The sequence below is a fragment of the Centroberyx gerrardi genome, chromosome 24 (assembly GCF_048128805.1).
Source record: "Centroberyx gerrardi isolate f3 chromosome 24, fCenGer3.hap1.cur.20231027, whole genome shotgun sequence".
Taxonomy (NCBI): Eukaryota; Metazoa; Chordata; class Actinopteri; order Beryciformes; family Berycidae; genus Centroberyx; species Centroberyx gerrardi.
The window spans coordinates 21,796,019-21,816,352 of record NC_136020.1 but is presented as its reverse complement, the minus strand read 5'-3'; the positions used below and the strand labels follow the sequence as shown (position 1 = coordinate 21,816,352).

The 20,334-nt window shown below is 42.9% G+C and overlaps 4 protein-coding genes across 7 annotated transcripts in view; all 4 read right to left on the bottom strand.

Moving 5' to 3' along the window:
• LOC144538098 (E3 ubiquitin-protein ligase TRIM39-like) overlaps positions 1 to 20,334 on the bottom strand; it is a 109,200-nt gene that overhangs the window by 31,708 nt on the left and 57,158 nt on the right. The gene's annotated exons all lie outside the window — the stretch shown is intronic.
• Positions 2 to 1,624, bottom strand: LOC144537845 (zinc-binding protein A33-like). The gene is made up of 2 exons (XM_071925504.2): positions 967 to 1,624; positions 2 to 843 (listed from the first exon to the last, which is right to left on the bottom strand). Exons 1-2 carry the CDS (start codon positions 1,622 to 1,624, stop codon positions 2 to 4), a joined length of 1,500 nt encoding a protein of 499 aa, XP_071781605.2.
• Positions 7,951 to 9,576, bottom strand: LOC144537849 (E3 ubiquitin-protein ligase TRIM21-like). The gene has a single exon (XM_071904104.2). The coding sequence runs from the start codon at positions 9,571 to 9,573 to the stop codon at positions 7,951 to 7,953; it is 1,623 nt and encodes a 540-aa protein (XP_071760205.2). The 5' UTR covers positions 9,574 to 9,576.
• On the bottom strand, positions 15,732 to 17,375 carry LOC144538070 (E3 ubiquitin-protein ligase TRIM39-like). 4 transcript variants are annotated; one of them, XM_078281887.1, is made up of 2 exons: positions 16,683 to 17,372; positions 15,732 to 16,568 (listed from the first exon to the last, which is right to left on the bottom strand). In XM_078281887.1, the coding sequence occupies exons 1-2, from the start codon at positions 17,370 to 17,372 to the stop codon at positions 15,732 to 15,734; spliced, it is 1,527 nt and encodes a 508-aa protein (XP_078138013.1). The 4 variants fall into 4 exon arrangements, with proteins under 4 accessions (XP_078138013.1, XP_078138012.1, XP_078138011.1 ...); XM_078281886.1 differs by having other exon boundaries at positions 15,732 to 17,077; positions 17,117 to 17,372; XM_078281885.1 differs by having other exon boundaries at positions 15,732 to 17,112; positions 17,146 to 17,372.

The following is a 20,334-nucleotide window of genomic DNA, read 5'->3' as shown; positions in this document are numbered from 1 at the left end:
TCTATTCTGTGTGATTGACAGGAGAGATGATGATCAGAGGGGTGGAGTTTTTACCACCATCATGAGAATAAAGTCCAAAGAATGGGTAGAGTTTCTCAGTGAAGGTGCAGCCAGTAAAGGAGTAGATAAGAGCTGCAGCATCTACGTCATAAAAGGAGACCAGACCCTCCTCATAATCCACAAACACCCCCACCTTCTGAGGCTTCGATTTCACAGAGAGGAGGACAGGAGGGTCAGTATTAGCTTTGTACTCATTACCATTCATCAACCATACAGACCAGTAGCCATTCTTGGAACTCGCTGTGATTAGTCCCTTCCTGTTGATCGACCCTCTGGCCACTCCTAAACCCCACCAAGTCTTTCCTTTAACCTGAATCTCGTAGTAAAATCTTCCTGAAGAGAAGCTCTGCTTTCCTAAGACACGGGGACAAACAGAAAATCTCTCTGGGTTGTCTGGGAGATTCTTTACATCACCATGATTTACTTGTTTCCCATCATCAGACAGGATGAGTTCAGGATGTGCTGTATCAGGATCCAGAGTCACATCCACTGCATACTGCTGGACCCTCTTCAGCTCAACATCAGCACACAGCTTCTCCATCTCTTTCCTGAGAGTCTCCTCCAGCTGAGCCACAGCTCTCCTCACAGTCCCCTCATATGATGAGCGATGGACACTGACCTCTGTCCAGTCCTTGGTGTGTGGAGGAGTGTTCAGGGATGGGAAGCTTTGGAGGAGGTGGAGGTGGTCTTCAGTGTGTGAGAGCTGCTCCACCTCAGCGGTTCTCTTCATCAGCTCAGAGATTTCCTGTTCCAGCTCTTTGATGAAGCCTTCAGCCTGTTTCTCTGTTGTTTTCTGCTTCTCTTGGATCGTCTCAATGAGCTCAGCCTGGCCTCTCTCCACAGACTGCATCAGAGCGGTGAAGACCCGCACACTGTCTGCTATCTCTCTGTCTGCATCTTCCTCGCTGAGCTCTACTGAGTGTTTGATCTCCTGAATCTTCAGTCGTCTCTCCTGGATCATCTTCCCCAGCTCAGCCTTCTTTCCTTCATATCCTTCCATCAGAGGAATAATTTGATGTGACTTGTGGTCTAACTCGGTGCAGAACTGACAAACACACATCTGGTCCGTCTTGCAGAACAGCTCCAGCGGTCTGTCATGCTTCTCACACATCCTGCCTTCCAGGTTCTTCACAGGATCGATCAGCTTGTGTCTTTTCAGGCCCGTCATTCTCTGATGAGGCTCCAGGTGAGTCTCACAGTAGGAGGCCAGACACACCAGGCAGGACTTCAGGGCCTTCAGTTTGGTCCCAGTGCAGACGTCACAGGGAACTTCTCCTGGTTTGGCACATCGTTGGTCTGGGCAGCTGCTGGCTTCCATCTGAGCTGACTTTCTGAACTGAGCAGCCATCTCTGATATGAAAGTATTGACATACAGCTCAGGTCTTCTGTTGAGAAGCTTTTTACACATGGGACACTGGCACTGGACACTAATATCCCAGTGCTGTGTGATGCAGTTTTTGCAGAAGTTGTGTCCACATGGTATGGAGACTGGATCAGTGAACACATCCAGACAGATGGAGCACAGAAACTGCTCTTCAGATAGGAGACTGCTGGCAGCGGACATATCTAGACACCGAGACCTAAAGTGAAAGTGTGAAATAACAACATTGTTATACAGAAATCTTCAATGATAATAGATTAAAAATATATTAAAGTTGGATTATTGGAACAATAGGAAACATAAAAAACCCCAAAAAGAAACGAAAAAAGGGAAAAACACTGGGGGCTCTAGTGGTAAATGACTTTTGTGAAATAAACATGTTGCTAATAAAAATCATAACTAATGTTCTGGCTAATAGACTGGAGTCGGTCATGCATAAAGTAATAAACCCCGATCAGACCGGCTTTATTACTGGACGGCAACTTTTTGGTAATTTACGGAGGCTATTTAATGTTCTTTACTCTTCGGTAGTCTCACCTACAGCAGAAGTTCTATTTTCCCACAAAGCATTTGATCGAATTGAATATGAGTACCTTTTCACAAGAGAAGTTTGGTTTTGGCCCCACTTTTTGTTCCTGGATAAGGGTTCTCTATGCTACACCCCAGGCCTCAGTTCGTACCAATAAGACATATCTCAATATTTCCCTCTTCACAGAGGGACTAGACAGGGCTGTCCACTGAGCCCCCTTCTGTTTGATCTCGCCATCGAGCCACTCACGGTTGCCCTTAGGGGCGCTGGGGGCCTGGCAGGTATAAATAGGGGTGGGCAAACCCACAAGTTAGCCTTGTATGTGGACAACCTCATACTCTATTTATCTGACCCTAGCACCTCAATTCCCAGGGCATTAGAAATTATAACTAACTTTGGAAAGATCTCAGGTGACAAAAATCAACCTTATAAAGAGTGTACTCTTTCCAGTTAACGACCAGGCTCGTCAGATGTCATTCGAGGCATATCCATTCAAAGTAACTCGTGATACCTTTTCATATCTCGGTGTGTTGGTCACTCGTAGATACAGAGATCTATTCAGTCATAACTTGAAGCCAGCCCTGGAAAAGGCCAAGCAGGACCCGTTGGTCAACGCTTCCTATATCACTAGCTGGTAGAATTAACTCTGTCAAGATGACAATCATGCCCAGGTTTTTATTTTTTATTTCAAACAGTGCCTGTTTTCACCCCAAAGTCCTTTTTTAAGGAGTTAGATAAGTGTATTTCTACCTTTATCTGGAATAAGACTATACCTCGGATAAGGAAAGCATATCTAGAGAGACAGAAAGAGGAGGGAGGTTCAGGGCTACCAAATTTCCTAAAATACTACTGGGCAGCCAACATTCATAAGTTATTATACTGGATCTCTGCATCCTATGAGAGAGGTGGAACAGTGTGGGCCGAGATGGAGCAACATTCCTGTTACCCTGTGTCCTTACCTTCTGTATTGTGTGCCCCACTACCACTTAGTAAACGACACCTGACAAGTAACCCCATTTTGAACGGCTCACTTAGAATATGGTCCCAGTTCAGAATTCATTTTGAACACAGGCCTTGCCCTCTCTCCCAATTACAGCAAATGCACTTTTTCCACCCTCACTCATAGACGCTGCATTTAAGCTATGGTACCGGAATGGACTTAAGCGGGTAAAGGATCTTTTTAAGGACATTTGTTCATGTCCTTTGACCAATTATTAAGAGGATTCAATATCCCACACTCACACTTTTTCAGATATCTACAGGTCCATGCCTTTGTTAGAAAACATTTCCCTTCATTTCCATCGCTCCCACCTGGTGGCTGGATAGAGGAGTGCCTGGATTGGAATCCTGAGCATTGGGGAGTTGTGAGCAGGCTGTATGGGGTTATTCAAATGATCGCCTCTCCATCCCTTAACCACCCCAAAGTGTTATGGGAGGAAGACTTTGGTTGTGAGCTCTTGGATGTAGCCTGGCAACTTGCTATTGAGAGAATACATCCAACCTCGATTTGCATCAGACCTGGTTTACTTCAATTCAAGGTATACCATAGACTGCATCTCTCTAAGAGCAGGCTTGCCAGAATATATCCAGATGTAGATCCAACGTGCTCCCGGTGTCATCAGGCCACAGCCACCCTATACCATATGTTCTGGTCATGCCCAGCATTGGCTCCATTTTAGGCTGCCATCTTTGAGACATTCTCTTATATTTGTAATAAGGACATCAGCCCAGATCCTATGATTGACACATTCAGTGTGGGCCCTGCTGGGGTGACGGTTTCTGTTGCACAATCAGATGCCGTAGCCTTTTCCTCCCTGGCACGACGCCTTATTTTACTTAATTGGAAAGCTGTAGCCCCTCCCTCACACAGACGCTGGGTTGGGGATGTGTTTTCCATCTTTACTGAAAATGTTTTTAAGATAGGAGGAAAACCAATCTAGAGCTGTGCTATTAATACCGACCATGTGCTGAAGACGGTTAATCAAAATTATATGGTCCACTGTGTCAAAGGCTGCGGTGAGGTCTAACAGAGAGAGGAATGGGAGTTTGGAGATGGGACGAAAATTGTTAGGAACTGCGGGGTCAAGGTTGGGCTTTTTAAGGAGCGGATGCACCATTGCATGTTTAGTGCCAGGGGACAGAGAATTATTGATAATAGAGAGTATACAGCCTACAGTGTCCAGAGCTTGTTTGAAGAGTCTAGATAGCATAATATCACTGGAGCAGTTAGTAAGTCTCATCTGAGAAACAAATTCTATTAAGTAGGAAAGAGAAATGGGTTCAAAGTGGCTTAGGGCTGCAGTATTAACTGACGTGATAGAGAGGTCTTGTGCAGGGGATATAATTTGTGACCTAATGCTCTGAACCTTAATGACAAAGAAAGATTGTGACTGACCTCAAAGCTAATGCAGTTGGGGGTCGGGGTGGGGGGGGGGGGGGGTCCTGGTAACCTTGATCTCTCTATGTCCTGAATACCTCCAACTAGCTGCTGCCTTTTCTCCTCAACCTGCTCCCTGTCACTCAGATTTGTATCATACCACCTTCTGACAGGCTTCTCTAGAACTGTTGGTATAGCTTCCTCATCTATGTGAAACCTTTTCCCTGCTAGCTTCCCCTTAACAATGAATATGCTCCTTGACTTGTTGGGTCATCCTAGACCAATTTATGTTATCATTCAATTTATTCAGCAGCCTTTTTGTACAAGGAGCTGTAGTCGTTACAGTAGTCATATCATCCATACATGTCCCCTTCCACCCACTTTGATGCCCTAATAATTACCTCCATTGCCATAGTGAAAGCTAGGGGAGAAATGGTGCACCCTGCCATAATTCCAGTCTCAAGCTGCTGCCAGGCTGTAGGAAGCTCTGTTATTGGGAAGCACATCTGAATATCTTGAAAGTATGCTCTTACCTAAAGAAAGACCCTAAAGAAATCAAAAGCCTCCCACAATAGATTATGTGGTACAGAGCCTGCAATGCATTAGCAAGGTCCAAAGATACCACATGAAGATCTCTCTTCTCTTACTTAGCTGACTGAATTTGGTGCCAAATCATGGTTGCATGCTCTAAGCACCCGAAAAAACCTGGTATTCCGGCTTTTTGCATGGTTGTGCCAATTAACCTATTCCTTTCCATGTAATTTTACAGCCTCTGTGCCACCACACTAAATAAAATGTTCCCTTCAACATTAAGGAGGCAAATAGGCCGAAACTGATTTATATCTATAGAGTTTTTCTCTTTGGGAATAAGAATCCCTCCTGCTCTATGCCATGATCTAAGAATAAACTGCTTTTTCCACGCTAGCTTCATTAGTTCATTAGTTATTCAATACATCTGGTGTGCTTTTATACTCAGTAAGGGACACCATTAGGCCTGGGGCTGATGAAGCCCTTGCATGCCTTACCACCTTTTGCACCTCACTTCACTTGGTGGGCTGACATCTATTTCATAGTTTATTGCCCCAATGGGTGTGATGTCTGGGGGCGGCCCTGACTCTCTACTCTTCTCCCTATCTGTATCTATCTGTATCACCTTTTCTAAGTGGTCTTCTGGCTCCTGCCACTCTTGTCTTTATTAAATAGGGTCTTAACAAATTTGTATGAATCTTTGTAAAATGCTATCCTAGCTTGTTCTTTCTTTCTTCTGTTTTTCCTACGATTTTCTGCTCTCCTTAAAGCTGCTAAATGATTCCCTAGTGCTGACTGAAGGACACTGATGCTCTTTCTCGCTGTCGCTAACCTTCCTCCATCGCCTCCTAAGCTGCCTCCTTTCTTGGATAAGTCTATCAATCTCCTGCTGTCGCCTAGACTTAACTGGTTCTGAAACTACTTTCTTCCTTTTCCCATGAATACCAAACCATGCTACCCTGTAATCATAAATAATATCGCCCAGTTTCTCTAGCTTCTTCTCTGCCATTCCTCTAAGTTTATCAAATCTGTGTTGACAACTTCCCATTCCCTCTTCTCTGCAGCCCAACGCCATCTTTAAGGGTTTTATCACGACTATAATGATGAGTGCGGTGGATTTGTTATGAAGTTGACTGTGTTCATATTTATGAATATGGAGATTATATTGATTACACTGACAATTATTAAATATTAAGAATTAGTAATAATGATGGTGCTGATATTATCTATTCCAATGATAATGTTGTTAATGCTGATAGCAATGAGCAATTTTGTGCCTTTCTGGTTGTTGGTATGTGACGACAGTTTGTCTATTGTGTTTCTTTTTTTCTTGCAAAACAGACACACACACATTATACATTAATTCACAAGGAAAGACAGCACAAGAATACAAGGAATGAAACATGTTACATTAACATTGTCTATTGTAGTTCTTTGTATTTCATGTGTTTCTCTATATTTCTCTGTGCCATTATGTTTATTGTTATCTTGCTTTGCTGTGCTTTTAGTTTCTGACAAACATTTCCTGTGTTTCTCTCTACCAGATGATCCAGCCTGTATTTTCCTCTGGGTCTCGATGGCTATATAGGTAAGGTCTCACCTGTGTTCAGCTGACGGCCTGATGAAGACCATGCTGCTCCAAACATGTTGGCTTTTTTAATCTTCCTGTTGGTTTAGCCATGCTGATAAAGGCTTTTTAAATTACTGGACACTCCTTAGCTCTCCTCTTTTTCACTTTAAGCCAGTGGAGTCTCTTTTTGGACTTCTTTTTCTCTACTAATAGCGAAAATCATTTTGACAAAGTTATATTGCGCTTCATTGAAATCTTGCCGGTACAAACTGAAAAACGGGAAGTTTTCAGGTTTGTGTTATCGCTCTCTGTTTAAACACAGTAAATATTATCTGCTGTACTCACCTCTAGTTCTGTTTTCTTTGGAGAGAAACAGAGAGACTTTTCTCGACTGCAGCAATGTTGTCGTTTTGAGTTACTTTCACTTTCTATTCCGCAACGTGACGCTGAAACTCTCCTCTGTTTCCAGTGTCGCTCCGCCTTTTACTGCAGTTACATTAGTAATGTTTTGTTGCCAGATTCAGTTTTGATCATGATTACAGTAACATACTTTTGACAGAAGATACATTTAATTCATGTCTCTCGTTTGAATTATAGTTTAAAACTCACTGTCATATCATCATATCATATTCTATAGAGGGCTTTCAGCTGGTGGATGCTGCCCTCTGGCGGCCATATTGGAGGTCCACAGCTCATGGCAACAATGGCTGAGAACAGCTGATTGTGTTTCTAATCTTATGATTTGGCGTCTCATCAGTGTGGAATAGACCAGATTCATTTCTGTGCTCTAACTGCCAATTACCTTTAGAACAATAACATTTTTCAAGCTTTGATATCAGTCAAATGTTAAATAATTTAAGCATTCTGGTAAATAGCAGTCATGTGACCATACAAGTGTGTTCCATTTGTTTTTATTCATTCAAAAAAAAATCTTTAAAGGTGAGAAACAAATTACAGAATTACTTCTTATTCATAAACTGCTCTTCAGTAATTGTGTCAACATACAAAGCTCAGAATATGTACAATGATCTGACAATAATAACACATTTTTAATTTATCACCTAGACATGTTTAAGTGATTTTAGCAAATGCTTCTGATTTCTGATATGACATTACTGTGTAGAGTTATTAGATCAGAATAGATTAGATTAACCTTTGATGATCCCTGTGGGGAAATTAATCATTTGCAGTATTAAATTGTAATAGGATACATAAAAAAAAGGATATAACTGAGAAAAGAGCATTAACCATTTTAACCAGAATCTCTAGTCAAACGTTTACTATATTTAACTTTAACACACATTGTTTTTTTTATGACAACACATTCATTTTGCCAAGAAGTAGAAAGCTAAAGTGTTTTTTTGTTGTTTTATTACTATTATTCAACATTAAAATGACTTAAGTTACCTGAAAAAAATAGGAAAACATATATACTTCCCTTGATTATATATAAATGTGTTATCTTAATATCAATGAATCCTATCTGAGAAAAACGAATGATTAGTCTAATCTGTGTGATTGACAGGAGAGATGATCAGAGGGGCGGAGTTTTTACCACCATCATTAAGACATGGTCTGAAGAATGGGTAGAGTTTCTCAGTGAAGGTGCAGCCAGTAAAGGAGTAGATAAGAGCTGCAGCATCTACGTCATAAAAGGAGACCAGACCCTCCTCATAATCCACAAACACCCCCACCTTCTGAGGCTTCGATTTCACAGAGAGGAGGACAGGAGGGTCAGTATTAGCTTCGTACTCATTTCCATTACTCAACCATACAGTCCAGCAGCCTTTCTCAGGACTCCTTGTGATTTCTCCCTTCCTGTCGATCGACCCTCTGGCCACTCCTAAACCCCAGGCAGTCTTCCCTTTAACCTGAACCTCGTAGTAAAATCTTCCTGAAGAGAAGCTCTGCTTTCCTAAAACATTGGCACAATAAGAAAATCTCTCTGGGTTGTCTGGGAGATTCTTCCATACATCACCACACTTTACTTGTTTCCCATCATCAGACAGGATGAGAGCGGCATATGCTGTATCAGGATCCAGAGTCACATCCACTGCATACTGCTGGACCCTCTTCAGCTCAACATCAGCACACAGTTTTTTCATCTCTTTCCTGAGAGTCTTCTCCAGCTGAGCCACAGCTCTCCTCACAGTCCCCTCATATGATGAGCGATGGACACTGACCTCTGTCCAGTCCTTGGTGTGTGGAGGAGTGTTCAGGGATGGGAAGCTTTGGAGGAGGTGGAGGTGGTCTTCAGTGCGTGAGAGCTGCTCCACCTCAGCGGTTCTCTTCATCAGCTCAGAGATTTCCTGTTCCAGCTCTTTGATGAAGCCTTCAGCCTGTTTCTCTGTTGTTTTCTGCTTCTCTTGGATCGTCTCAATGAGCTCAGCCTGGCCTCTCTCCACAGACTGCATCAGAGCGGTGAAGACCCGCACACTGTCTGCTATCTCTCTGTCTGCATCTTCCTCGCTGAGCTCTACTGAGAGTTTGATCTCCTGAATCTTCAGTCGTCTCTCCTGGATCATCTTCCCCAGCTCAGCCTTCTTTCCTTCATATCCTTCCATCAGAGGAATAATTTGATGTAACTTGTGGTCTAACTCGGTGCAGAACTGACAAACACACATCTGGTCCGTCTTGCAGAACAGCTCCAGCGGTCTGTCATGCTTCTTACACATCCTGCCTTCCAGGTTCTCCACAGGATCGATCAGCTTGTGTCTTTTCAGGCCCGTCATTCTCTGATGAGGCTCCAGGTGAGTCTCACAGTAGGAGGCCAGACACACCAGGCAGGACTTCAGGGCCTTCAGTTTGGTCCCAGTGCAGACGTCACAGGGAACTTCTCCTGGTTTGGCACATCGTTGGTCTGGGCAGCTGCTGGCTTTCATCTGAGCTAACTTTCTGAACTGAGCAGCCATCTCAGATATGAAAATATTGACCCGCAGCAGAGGTCTTCTGTCAAAAACCTCTTTACACATGGGACACTGGCACTGGACACTAACATCCCAGTGCTGTGTGATGCAGTTTTTGCAGAAGCTGTGTCCACATGGTGTGGAGACTGGATCAGTGAACACATCCAGACAGATGGAGCACAGAAACTGCTCTTCAGATAGGAGACTGCTGGCAGCGGACATATCTAGACACTGAGACCTAAAGTGAAAGTGTGAAATAACAACATTGTTATACAGAATTGTGAAATATTTATATAAATTATACAACAGGTAGTTCCGACCAAGCAATCTGATTGGTCAACTAGACATTTAGAACGTGATCAAATCAGCATGACAGCACACCTAGCCGTGCTCATCACTAAAAATATTACTATTATACTACATATATTTTTATACAATATAATATATTTAAATATAACTCTGTTCAGCCTTGATGTTACTAGACGCTCTGGCATCCTCCATCAGCTGTGCCGGTGAGTCGGTGACACGGCGCTACTAGCTTAAAAATACATGTGAAGTTCGCGGACGTAGTAGCTAAATCTGTCCATGGAAAAAATATTTTTTTCAGCAGATATCTTAGTTACAACAAGATTGAGCTAGCAAGGCAGTTTTGTGTTTATATGTGTGGTATTTATTCAGTTTGGGAAATCCCACGATCTCTAGAAAGCATTAGCTCAAGTTAGCTGGCTGACTCAACAGGGACTAGAAATCGTCTCTGTTGCTAGGTCGTTGCTAAGGGTCGGCCTACTTGCTGGAGTAGTAACCTAGCTTTCATTACATAAGAGTCTACTGACGTGACTGATTGTTTTCCAGTTATTAGTCAGACCCCATGTAGTTCAAGGGAAACGGAGATAACACTAGCAAAAAGTTTTTTTATTTTGAGAGCGAATTGCCCCACAATATGAATACATTTTGATTAACGTTATATCTTTTATTATAAAACGGATAGTTCCGGACCTTGATTATGATTGGCTGAGCTGCGTTCGAAGCAGTTTTAAAATACTCTATAAACGCACACCTATGACCGCATCACATCAGTATTACTGCGCCAAACAAATTGTCTGTGTCTGCGTCTGTGTGTTGCTTGGCAACGATTCCGCTAAATGTCGCTGAAGAACTACATTGCTTGGCGAAAGAATGATTATTTGTTATAAATAAATTATTGCATTTTTTGTTGCTGTGTGTTTATTTTATGAAACCTTGCCAGGTATATGTAGTAACCGTTTTATAAAAGCAATAAGCCCCGCGAGGCCGTGGTTTCCAGTGATTTTAGAACAGCTAAGGGCGTTGTCCCCTTAGCTGTTCTAAAATCACTGGAAACCACGGCCTCGCGGGGCTTATTGCTTCATTCAGTGATGCTTACGGACCGAGGCGCTTACCGCGTCACTGTCGTGCCAATAATGACGGTAAAACACACCCTCGAGTGTAATACTGCTTAAACATATCACAGTTGGATTATTGGAATATTAGCAAAAGTCATTTTGAGATATATTGTTAAATTGCACTTCATCGAAAACTTAATTTGACAAGTGTCAGTGTATAATGAACACAGGGAAACATCCTATGTGGATACAGCTCAATTATGTGTCACTGCTCTCTGTTTAAACACAGTAAATATCATCTGCTGTACTCACCTGTGTGCGTCTAAGACTCGGCTGTATTGTTGAGAAAGGCCTGATGAACCTAGTTTTATTTTTCTTTGGAGAGAAAGAGAGACACTTTTCTTGACTGCAGCAGTGCTGTCTCTCTGAGTTACTTTCAGGTTTCACTTCAGCAATGTGACGCTTAAACATTGTGGTCTTTCCAGCGTTGCTCCTCCTCTTACTACAGGTAAACTTGTATTGTCTTGTTGCATGAATCATTTTTGGACATGATTATCCAGATTATCCTCCAGACTAGATCACTGTAACAACGTCCTATGTGGCATCCCTTCCACCGTCCTCCAAAACTCCCTACATTCAAAAATAATCTCAAAACCCACCTCTTCAAAACTGCCTACAATATCTGACCCCCACTGCTTCTCCACTGCCAAACACTGTTTTTTCAATTCTACTGTTTTAACATGCACAGTCATGTCCTCACTTTATCATCTTCATTTATTATCATCACCTTGTATCAATTGTTTCATGCATTTTATATATTTATTTTCTTTTTCCCTTAGCTGTTGTAAAGTGTCTTTGAGTACCATGTAAAGTGCTTATAAATAAAATGTATTATTATTATTATTATTATTATTATTATTATTAGAATTATTATTATAGTAATTAGTTCTGTCACACATCTTGTGATGCAACTTGGACACAACATCAGTGATGTAATCTGGGGTCATCGGGTGTTTCGGGTCTTTCAATGATCATACAGCCTCACTCAGGCGACACAGCCGGGGTGATCAAGTCAAGTCAAGTCAAGTCAAGTCAAGTCAAGTCAAGTCAAGTCAAGTTTGTTTATAGAGCACATTTAAAACAACCAGGGTTGACCAAAGTGCTGTACAAGTATTGAAGAAGGAGAATAAATAATAGTAATAAAAAGCAACAGAGGCAATTCAATGTAGTTAAAAATACAAAGGTAGAACACACAATAATTCATACACACACTTGTGAGACACAGGGCGACGCACAAGCATAAAAACACAGTCGTATATCAAGTTGATTCAAAGGCCAAGGAATAAAGGAGGGTTTTAAGGTGTTTTTTAAAAGCGGAGATAGAGGGGGCTCCAGGCTCCTGCTTGTGTCCAAGTAGCTTGTGTGGTCCACGGATCTCCTCTTTTGATCCACAGCCATCTTGATGCCTTCTCTGCGGCCTCTATGGTGGTCTTGATGGCTTTTCTGCTATGCAGCCCTGTGATGCCAAGCAGCTTGAGGGCCCTGCAGAGAGACCGTCTTGCGAAGCCGCTGCTGCCTACTTCGATGGGCAGACATCGAGCCCTCCATCCTCGGCTCCGGCGCTCGCCTACCAGGCCCTCGTACTTGGCCCTCCTCCTTTCGTATGCCTCTTCCGTCTGGTCTTCCCAGGGAACGGTCAGCTCCAGCAGGACCGCTTGCCTTGTTGTTTCAGACATCAGGACCGCGTCTGGCCTGAGTGTGGTCACTGCGATGGTGTCGGGGAACTTGAGCTGTCTCCCTAGGTCGACCTTCAGCTGCCAATCCCGTGCCGCGACGAGGAGCCCGCCTGGTGGACTTGGCTGCGGCTGTGGATTCTCCCCCGCCTTGACAAAAGTGATGGCCTGCTTTGCTGGGCGATGTTTGCTGCGGCAGATCCCTGTGCAGATGACATCAGCTATAGCTCTAAGCACCTGGTCATGACGCCAGTGATAGCGCCCCTCTCCCAGGGCCATCGGGCAAAAACTCAGTAATAATAATAATAATAAGCTTTATTTATATAGCACCCTTCGGACATGAAACGCAGCTCAGAGTGCTTTACAGTAAGTAGAGGAGAAACAAACACAGGTAACAAAAAAGACTTAATAAAAAGACAGAGTTAGAACACAGTGAGATAGAAGCAGAACATTAGCAGATATCTAAATTGAAGAACAATAAAACAGTGATTAATTAAAAGCAATATTAAACGAATATGTTTTGAGATTCTTTTTAAAAGTGCAGAGTGTATCAATGGTTCTCAGATTTTGTGGGAGAGAGTTCCAAAGTTTGGGACCATAGTGACTAAAAGCAGATTCCCCACACTTCAACCGGGTTGAAGGGACCACCAGTGCATTACTATTGGATGATCTGAGGCATCTCGTTGGAACATATCTTACAATCATATTGCTAAGGTATACAGGGGCCAAACCATGAAGACACTTAAAAACTAATAAAAGAATCTTAAAATCAATTCTAAAAGATACGGGTAGCCAGTGGAGAGATTTAAGAGCTGGAGTGATGCGATCTCTAATTCTGGTGCGAGTTAATAATCTGGCAGCAGGGGTTCACGGGTTACCGTGAACTCTTCTGTCAGGCTGCTGAAGGGGAGCCGTAGCTTGTTCTTGTGTCCGTACAAGGCGATGCTGCTCAGGCTTCGCGGCAGGCCCAACCACCTGTGCAGGAAGTGGCTGGTCTTCCTCTCGAAGCCCTCGACAGTGGTCATCGGGACCTCGTAGACGGGCAGGGGCCAGAGGAGTCGAGGTAGGAGGCCATGCTGGTAAATCCAGGCCTTGAACTTCTCTGGGCAGCCCTGATTTGTCCACCGCTGTCAGCCATGCCTCCAACTCACTGCTGGTCCCCTGAAAATCTTGCCCAGGCTCTTGCTTTTCGTCCTACCTCCGAGGGAAAAGCTGAACATGTCACTCTCCTTTCCCCTCTTCACAACCAGGGACCTGGACTTCGCTGGCTTGAACCTCATCCGTAACATACTTTTGCCAGTAGATACATTTAATTAATACATTTTCTTTTAATTACATTATAAAACTAATTTTCACCCAAATTGTCACCAGTTTCACCCAAAATGTCACATTTGAGGCAGCAGGTTGTCTAGTGGTTACAGAGAGCTTCCTTCCACCAGAGGATTCTGGTTCAATCCCCATGGCAACAAGTATCCGCCCTAGGGATGGGAGATACTGCTATTTTCAATTCCACATGAAACCAAGTACTTTTGGATCCAGTATTGTAGTCAAGTACTTGTCATGAATAATGTCAATTAAAACCACATGATGACCAAAGACATGCAAGCATCATTGTAATGTTTTGTTTAAAACATGTCAAACTCAACAGTGTTTAAACATCACTGTTGTACTGTAAAAAATAGTGCAGAATAGCATTGTGTGAGATAAAAGTTCCAACAATTTGAATCAGTTCTGTATGTGTGTGTGTGTGTGTGTGTGTGTGTGTGCGAATGTGCATGAGCGTGAACACATAAAAAGCATATTGTTATTATATTTCACCCCTCAATAAATGTAAAATACTAAATTCTTCATCCTCAGTATCGCTCATTTTGATTCTCGACTGGTGTCACAAGTATTGATACTCTGGTATTGATCCGCTCACCCCTAATCTGCCTGCTGAAGTGTCCTTGAGCAAGACACTGCATCCCTACCAGCTCCAGAGGTGCTGCTCTGTAGCTGACCTCTGACCTCTCTGGAAGGAGGGAAGCAAACAGAGAATTTCCCAGTTGTCATCACAGCATCAGTCTGCTGTATTGTCGTCAGTCTTCCTGTGCAGCTGTTCATACAGCAGCACACACCTGAACTCTGTCTTCATCACATCTTCATCATTACAGTGTGAGTGTGTGTGTTGTTGCTTCTTTGATTTGTCGTTCATTCAGAGTGTGATCCTCCTCTCCCGGTGTGTGTGATTCAGGTTTTACACAAGTTGTGTGAATTGTTGAGCCCATCCAGACAGAAAGAACAGAACAATTACCTTTAGAATAATAACTTTTTTCAAGCTTTGAAATCAGTCAAATGTTAAATAATTTAAGCATTCTGGTAAATAGCAGTCATGTAACCATACAAGTGTGTTCCATTTGTTTTTATTCATTCAAAAAAATAATCTTTAAATGTGAGAAACAAACTGCAGAATTACTTCTTATTCATAAAGTAATTGTGTCAACATACAAAGCTCAGAATATGTACAATGATCTGACAATAATAACACATTTTTAATTTATCACCTAGACATGTTTAAGTGATTTTAGTAAATGACTCTGATTTCCAATTTGACATTACTTTGCAGAGTTATTAGATTAGAATTGATTATATTAAACTTTAATGATCCCTGTGGGGAAATTAATCTTTTGCAGCAGTAAATTGTAATAGGATACATCAAGAAACAGGATATAAATGAGAAAAGAGCATTAACCATTTTAATCTGTAGTCAAACGTTTACTGTATTTAACTTTAACAAACATTGTTTTTTTATTAGAGACAAGACATTTATTTTGTCAGTCTCCTTTCCCCTCTTCATAAGAATAGCATTGTGTGAGATAAAAGTTCCAACAATTTGAATCAGTGGTGTCTGTGTGTGTGTGTGTGTGTGTGTGTGTGTGTGTTTGTGCGTGTGTGTGTATGTGCACGTGCATGAGCATACAATTGAAAAACATGTTTTGTCATAAAAAAGCATAGTATTATTATATTGAAAATGAGAAATTAAACGTAAAATGAAATGAAAAAGGAGCATTAACCATTTTAACAACATGTAGTCAAACCTTTACTGTATTTAACTTTAACAAACATTGTTTTTTTATTACAAGACATTAATTTTGTCATAAATTGTTGTTCTTTTATTACAATTCTCCAACATTAAATGACTTAACAGTTACCTGAAAAATTGGAAAACATATATACTTCCCTTGAATATGTAAATGTGTTATCTTAATATCAATGAATCCTATCTGAGAAAAAACGAATGATTAGTCTAATCTGTGTGATTGACAGGAGAGATGATCAGAGGGGCGGAGTTTCTACCACCATCATTAAGACAGGGATTGAAGAATGGGTAGAGTTTCTCAGTGAAGGTGTAGCCAGTAAAGGAGTAGATAAGAGCTGCAGCATCTACGTCATAAAAGGAGACCAGACCCTCCTCATAATCCACAAACACCCCCACCTTCTGAGGCTTCGATTTCACAGAGAGGAGGAGACGAGGGTCAGCAAAAGCTTTGTACTCATTTCCATTCCTCAACCATACAGACCAGTAGCCTTTCTCAGGACTCGTGATTAGTCCCTTCCTGTTGATCGACCCTCTGACCACTCCTAAAACCCACTCAGTCTTCCCTTTAACCTGAACCTCGTAGTAAAATCTTCCTGAAGAGAAGCTCTGTTTTCCTAAGACACAGGGACAAGGAGAAAATCTCTCTGGGTTGTCTGGGAGATTCTTCCTTACATCACCATGATTTACTTGTTTCCCATCATCAGACAGGATGAGAGAGGCTTGTGCTGTATCAGGATCCAGAGTCACATCCACTGCATACTGCTGGACCCTCTTCAGCTCAACATCAGCAGACAGCTTCTCCATCTCTTTCCTGAGAGTCTCCTCCAGCTGAGCCACAGCTCTCCTCACAGTCCCCTCATATGATGAGCGATGGACACTGACCTCTGTCCAGTCCTTGGTGTGTGGAGGAGTGTTCAGGGATGGGAAGCTTTGGAGGAGGTGGAGGTGGTCTTCAGTGCGTGAGAGCTGCTCCACCTCAGCGGTTCTCTTCATCAGCTCAGAGATTTCCTGTTCCAGCTCTTTGATGAAGCCTTCAGCCTGTTTCTCTGTTGTTTTCTGCTTCTCTTGGATCGTCTCAATGAGCTCAGCCTGGCCTCTCTCCACAGACTGCATCAGAGCGGTGAAGACCCGCACACTGTCTGCTATCTCTCTGTCTGCATCTTCCTTGCTGAGCTCTACTGAGTGTTTGATCTCCTGAATCTTCAGTCGTCTCTCCTGGATCTTCTGCTGAATTTCAGCCTCCGTCTTCCCCAGCTCAGCCTTCTTTCCTTCATATTCTTCTTCCATAGGAACAATGTGATGTAACTTGTGGTCTAAAACAGTGCAGAACAGACAAACACACATCTGGTCCGTCTTGCAGAACAGCTCCAGCGGTCTGTCATGCTTCTTACACATCCTGCCTTCCAGGTTCTCCACAGGATCAATCAGCTTGTGTTTTTTCAGGCCCGTCATTCTCTGATGAGGCTCCAGGTGAGTCTCACAGTAGGAGGCCAGACACACCAGGCAGGACTTCAGGGCCTTCAGTTTGGTCCCAGTGCAGACGTCACAGGGAACTTCTCCTGGTTTGGCACATCGTTGGTCTGGGCAGCTGCTGGCTTTCATCTGAGCTGACTTTCTGGACTGAGCAGCCATCTCAGATATTAAAGTATTGACCCGCAGCAGAGGTCTTTTGTCAAAAACCTCTTTACACATGGGACACTGGCACTGGACACTAATATCCCAGTGCTGTGTGATGCAGTTTTTGCAGAAGTTGTGTCCACATGGTATGGAGACTGGATCAGTGAACACATCCAGACAGATGGAGCACAGAAACTGCTCTTCAGATAGGAGACTGCTGGCAGCGGACATATCTAGACACTGAGACCTAAAGTGAAAGTGTGAAATATCAACATTGTTATACAGAACTCCTCAATAATAATAGCTTAATATTTTTTTTGACAATTCTTCAGCTACTTTCAAACAAAGTAAAGGTCCAAGAAGCCTGCATACCAAAGTGTTTAGATATAAATTTTAGATATAAAAGGATTCAGCAGTGGTTTTGGTTGCAGGCGGACACACCCACTGCCAAAAGTTCGACGCCCAGAAACGTCCCAAACATTCAGAAATAATAAAATCCAGGCAGATGGCAGCAGGCTCTCTGCAGACACACACACTGTCACACACTACCAATGGGCCAGAAGTCATGATTGAGTCGGATCATTTTTGGATGAGGGCCAAGATGGGAAAATGCGGAGAACAAATTTCACGGCGCCATTAAAATGCATGTGTGTGTGTGTGTGTGCCAGCCGCCGTGTGCATGTGTTGTAGATGGTTGCATGTGACCGGTAAAGACGGGGTTTGTCCGTCCTGTTTCTGTTTAGCCATGCTGATAAAGGCTTTTTAAATTACTGGACACTCCTTAGCTCTCCTCTTTTTCACTTTAAGACTGCCTGAAACGCCAGTGGAGTCTCTTTTTGGACTTCTTTTTCTCTACTAATAGCAAAAATCATTTTGACAAAGTTATATTGCGTTTCATTGAAATCTTGCCGGTACAAACAAAGTTTTCAGACTGAAAACAAACTGAAAAACGGGAAGTTTTCAGGTTTGTGTTATCGCTCTCTGTTTAAACACAGTAAATATTATCTGCTGTACTCACCTCTAGTTCTGTTTTCTTTGGAGAGAAACAGAGAGACTTTTCTCGACTGCAGCAATGTTGTCGTTTTGAGTTACTTTCACTTTCTATTCCGCAACGTGACGCTGAAACTCTCCTCTGTTTCCAGTGTCGCTCCGCCTTTTACTGCAGTTACATTAGTAATGTTTTGTTGCCAGATTCAGCTTTGATCACGATTACAATAACATACTTTTGACAGAAGATACATTTAATTCAAACTCGAACAAGAATTCAGCAGTATGAACACCAAACAGGCTTTTCAGAGGGTGAGAACACTCACAGGGAACAAAACTAAACCAAACATACCATCACCCACAGACCCTGCCTCATTCACCAAAGACCTGAACACTTTTTACTCCCGCGTTGACACCTACAACTGCTCTAATGAGTGTGAGAGACTGCTAGGCACCCTGCCCGTCCCTGAGCAGACACACTCTGCCCCTTTCACAGAAGAAGATGTCCGTCGGCAGCTGTCGAGGTGCAAGCCGGGCAAGGCACCGGGTCCAGACGGCATCCCAGGACGACCGCTGAAGACCTGCGCCGTGGAAATCTCTCCTGTGCTCCACTGCATCTTCTGCCAATCCCTCCAGACAGCAACTGTACCCACTCTCTGGAAAACTTCCACTATCACACCGGTCCCCCCCCAAAAAAACCTCCGCGCCTCTGAACTAAACCACTTCAGACCAGTAGCGCTCACTTCCATAATTATGAAATGCTTTGAAAAACTGGTGTTGAACTCCATCCTTCCTGTTGTCAGCCCACAACTGGACCCTCACCAGTTTGCATACAAAGCCAAACGAGGAAGGGAGGATGCTGTGTCATGTCTCCTCCACACCCTCCTACAGCACCCGGACTCCCCTGGCCACAATGCCAGGGTTCTCTTCATGGACTTCAGCTCTGTCTTTAATACCATCCGACGGCATCTGATGATAAACAAACTTCACCATCTCTCTGTCCCCCCTCTCCTCATCCGCTGGGTTCACAGTTTCCTCAGTCAACAGACCCCAAACCGTCAGGGTGGGCACCACCACATCATCAACCATCATCATCATCATCAACACCGGAGCCCCCCAAGGCTGTTCTGAGCCCCTTTCTGTACACCCTTTACACCAATGACTGTCTCAGCCCCTCCCCCATCACAAAATACTTCAAATATTCAGATGACACAGCCATACTTGCACTCCTTAAGGACAATAATTCAGTGACACTCCATCTCCCACTTCACTCAGTGGTGTGCAGATAACCAACTACACCTCAATGTCTCCGAGACAAAGGAACTCCAGCACCCCCCACCGCCTCGTCTCCATCAACACTGAAACAGTCGAGATGGTGGAGAGCTTCAAATACCTTGGTGTCACCCTGGACAATAAACTCAGCTTCGATCCACATTCCACCGACATCCGGAAATGCTGTCAGCAGAGGCTCTCCGCCATCCGGAAACTCAGGGCACTTTCAGTAGACTTCACCATTATTTAGGCTATTTTACAAGAAGTTAACAGTTAGAGAATGTAGAATAAATGTAGACTATTTTGATCATAGTTTCACTGTTATCTCTCCATCTACAATACAGACAGTCATTGAATTTTAGACAAAAACATATCTAACAATAACAATATTCTCAGATTTGGGTCAAATGGGGGTTCGTGGGCCTAATGTGTACGACTTTAGGGGTCCTTGATATGAAAAAGGTTGAGAATCACTGCTATAGAGGGCTTTCAGCTGGTGGATGCTGCCCTCTGGCGGCCATATTGGAGGTCCACAGTTCATGGCAACAATGGCTGACAACAGCTGATTGTGTTTCTAATCTTATGATTTGGCGTCTCATCAGTGTGGAATAGACCAGATTCATTTCTGTGCTCTAACTGCCAATTACCTTTAGAACAATAACATTTTTCAAGCTTTGATATCAGTCAAATGTTAAATAATTTAAGCATTCTGGTAAATAGCAGTCATGTAACCATACAAGTGTGTTTCATTTGTTTTTATTCAAAAACAAAAAATCTTTAAATGTGAGAAACAAACTGCAGAATTACTTCTTATTCATGAACTGCTTTTCAATAATTGTGTCAACATACAAAGCTCAGAATATGTACAATGATCTGACAATAATAACACATTTTTAATTTATCACATAGACATGTTTAAGTGATTTTAGCAAAT

What these genes read in the sequence shown, in the direction of transcription:
- LOC144537845 (XM_071925504.2), bottom strand. Translation starts at nt 1,624, where the DNA reads ATGTCCGCTGCCAGCAGTCTCCTATCTGAAGAGCAGTTTCTGTGCTCC. An exon ending in CAAACACTCAGTAGAGCTCA is followed by an intron (nt 844 to 966) that starts GCGAGGAAGATG and finishes AGAAAACAACAG; the next exon opens with AGAAACAGGCTGAAGGCTTC.
- LOC144537849 (XM_071904104.2), bottom strand. Translation starts at nt 9,573, where the DNA reads ATGTCCGCTGCCAGCAGTCTCCTATCTGAAGAGCAGTTTCTGTGCTCC.
- LOC144538070 (XM_078281888.1), bottom strand. Translation starts at nt 17,372, where the DNA reads ATGTCCGCTGCCAGCAGTCTCCTATCTGAAGAGCAGTTTCTGTGCTCC.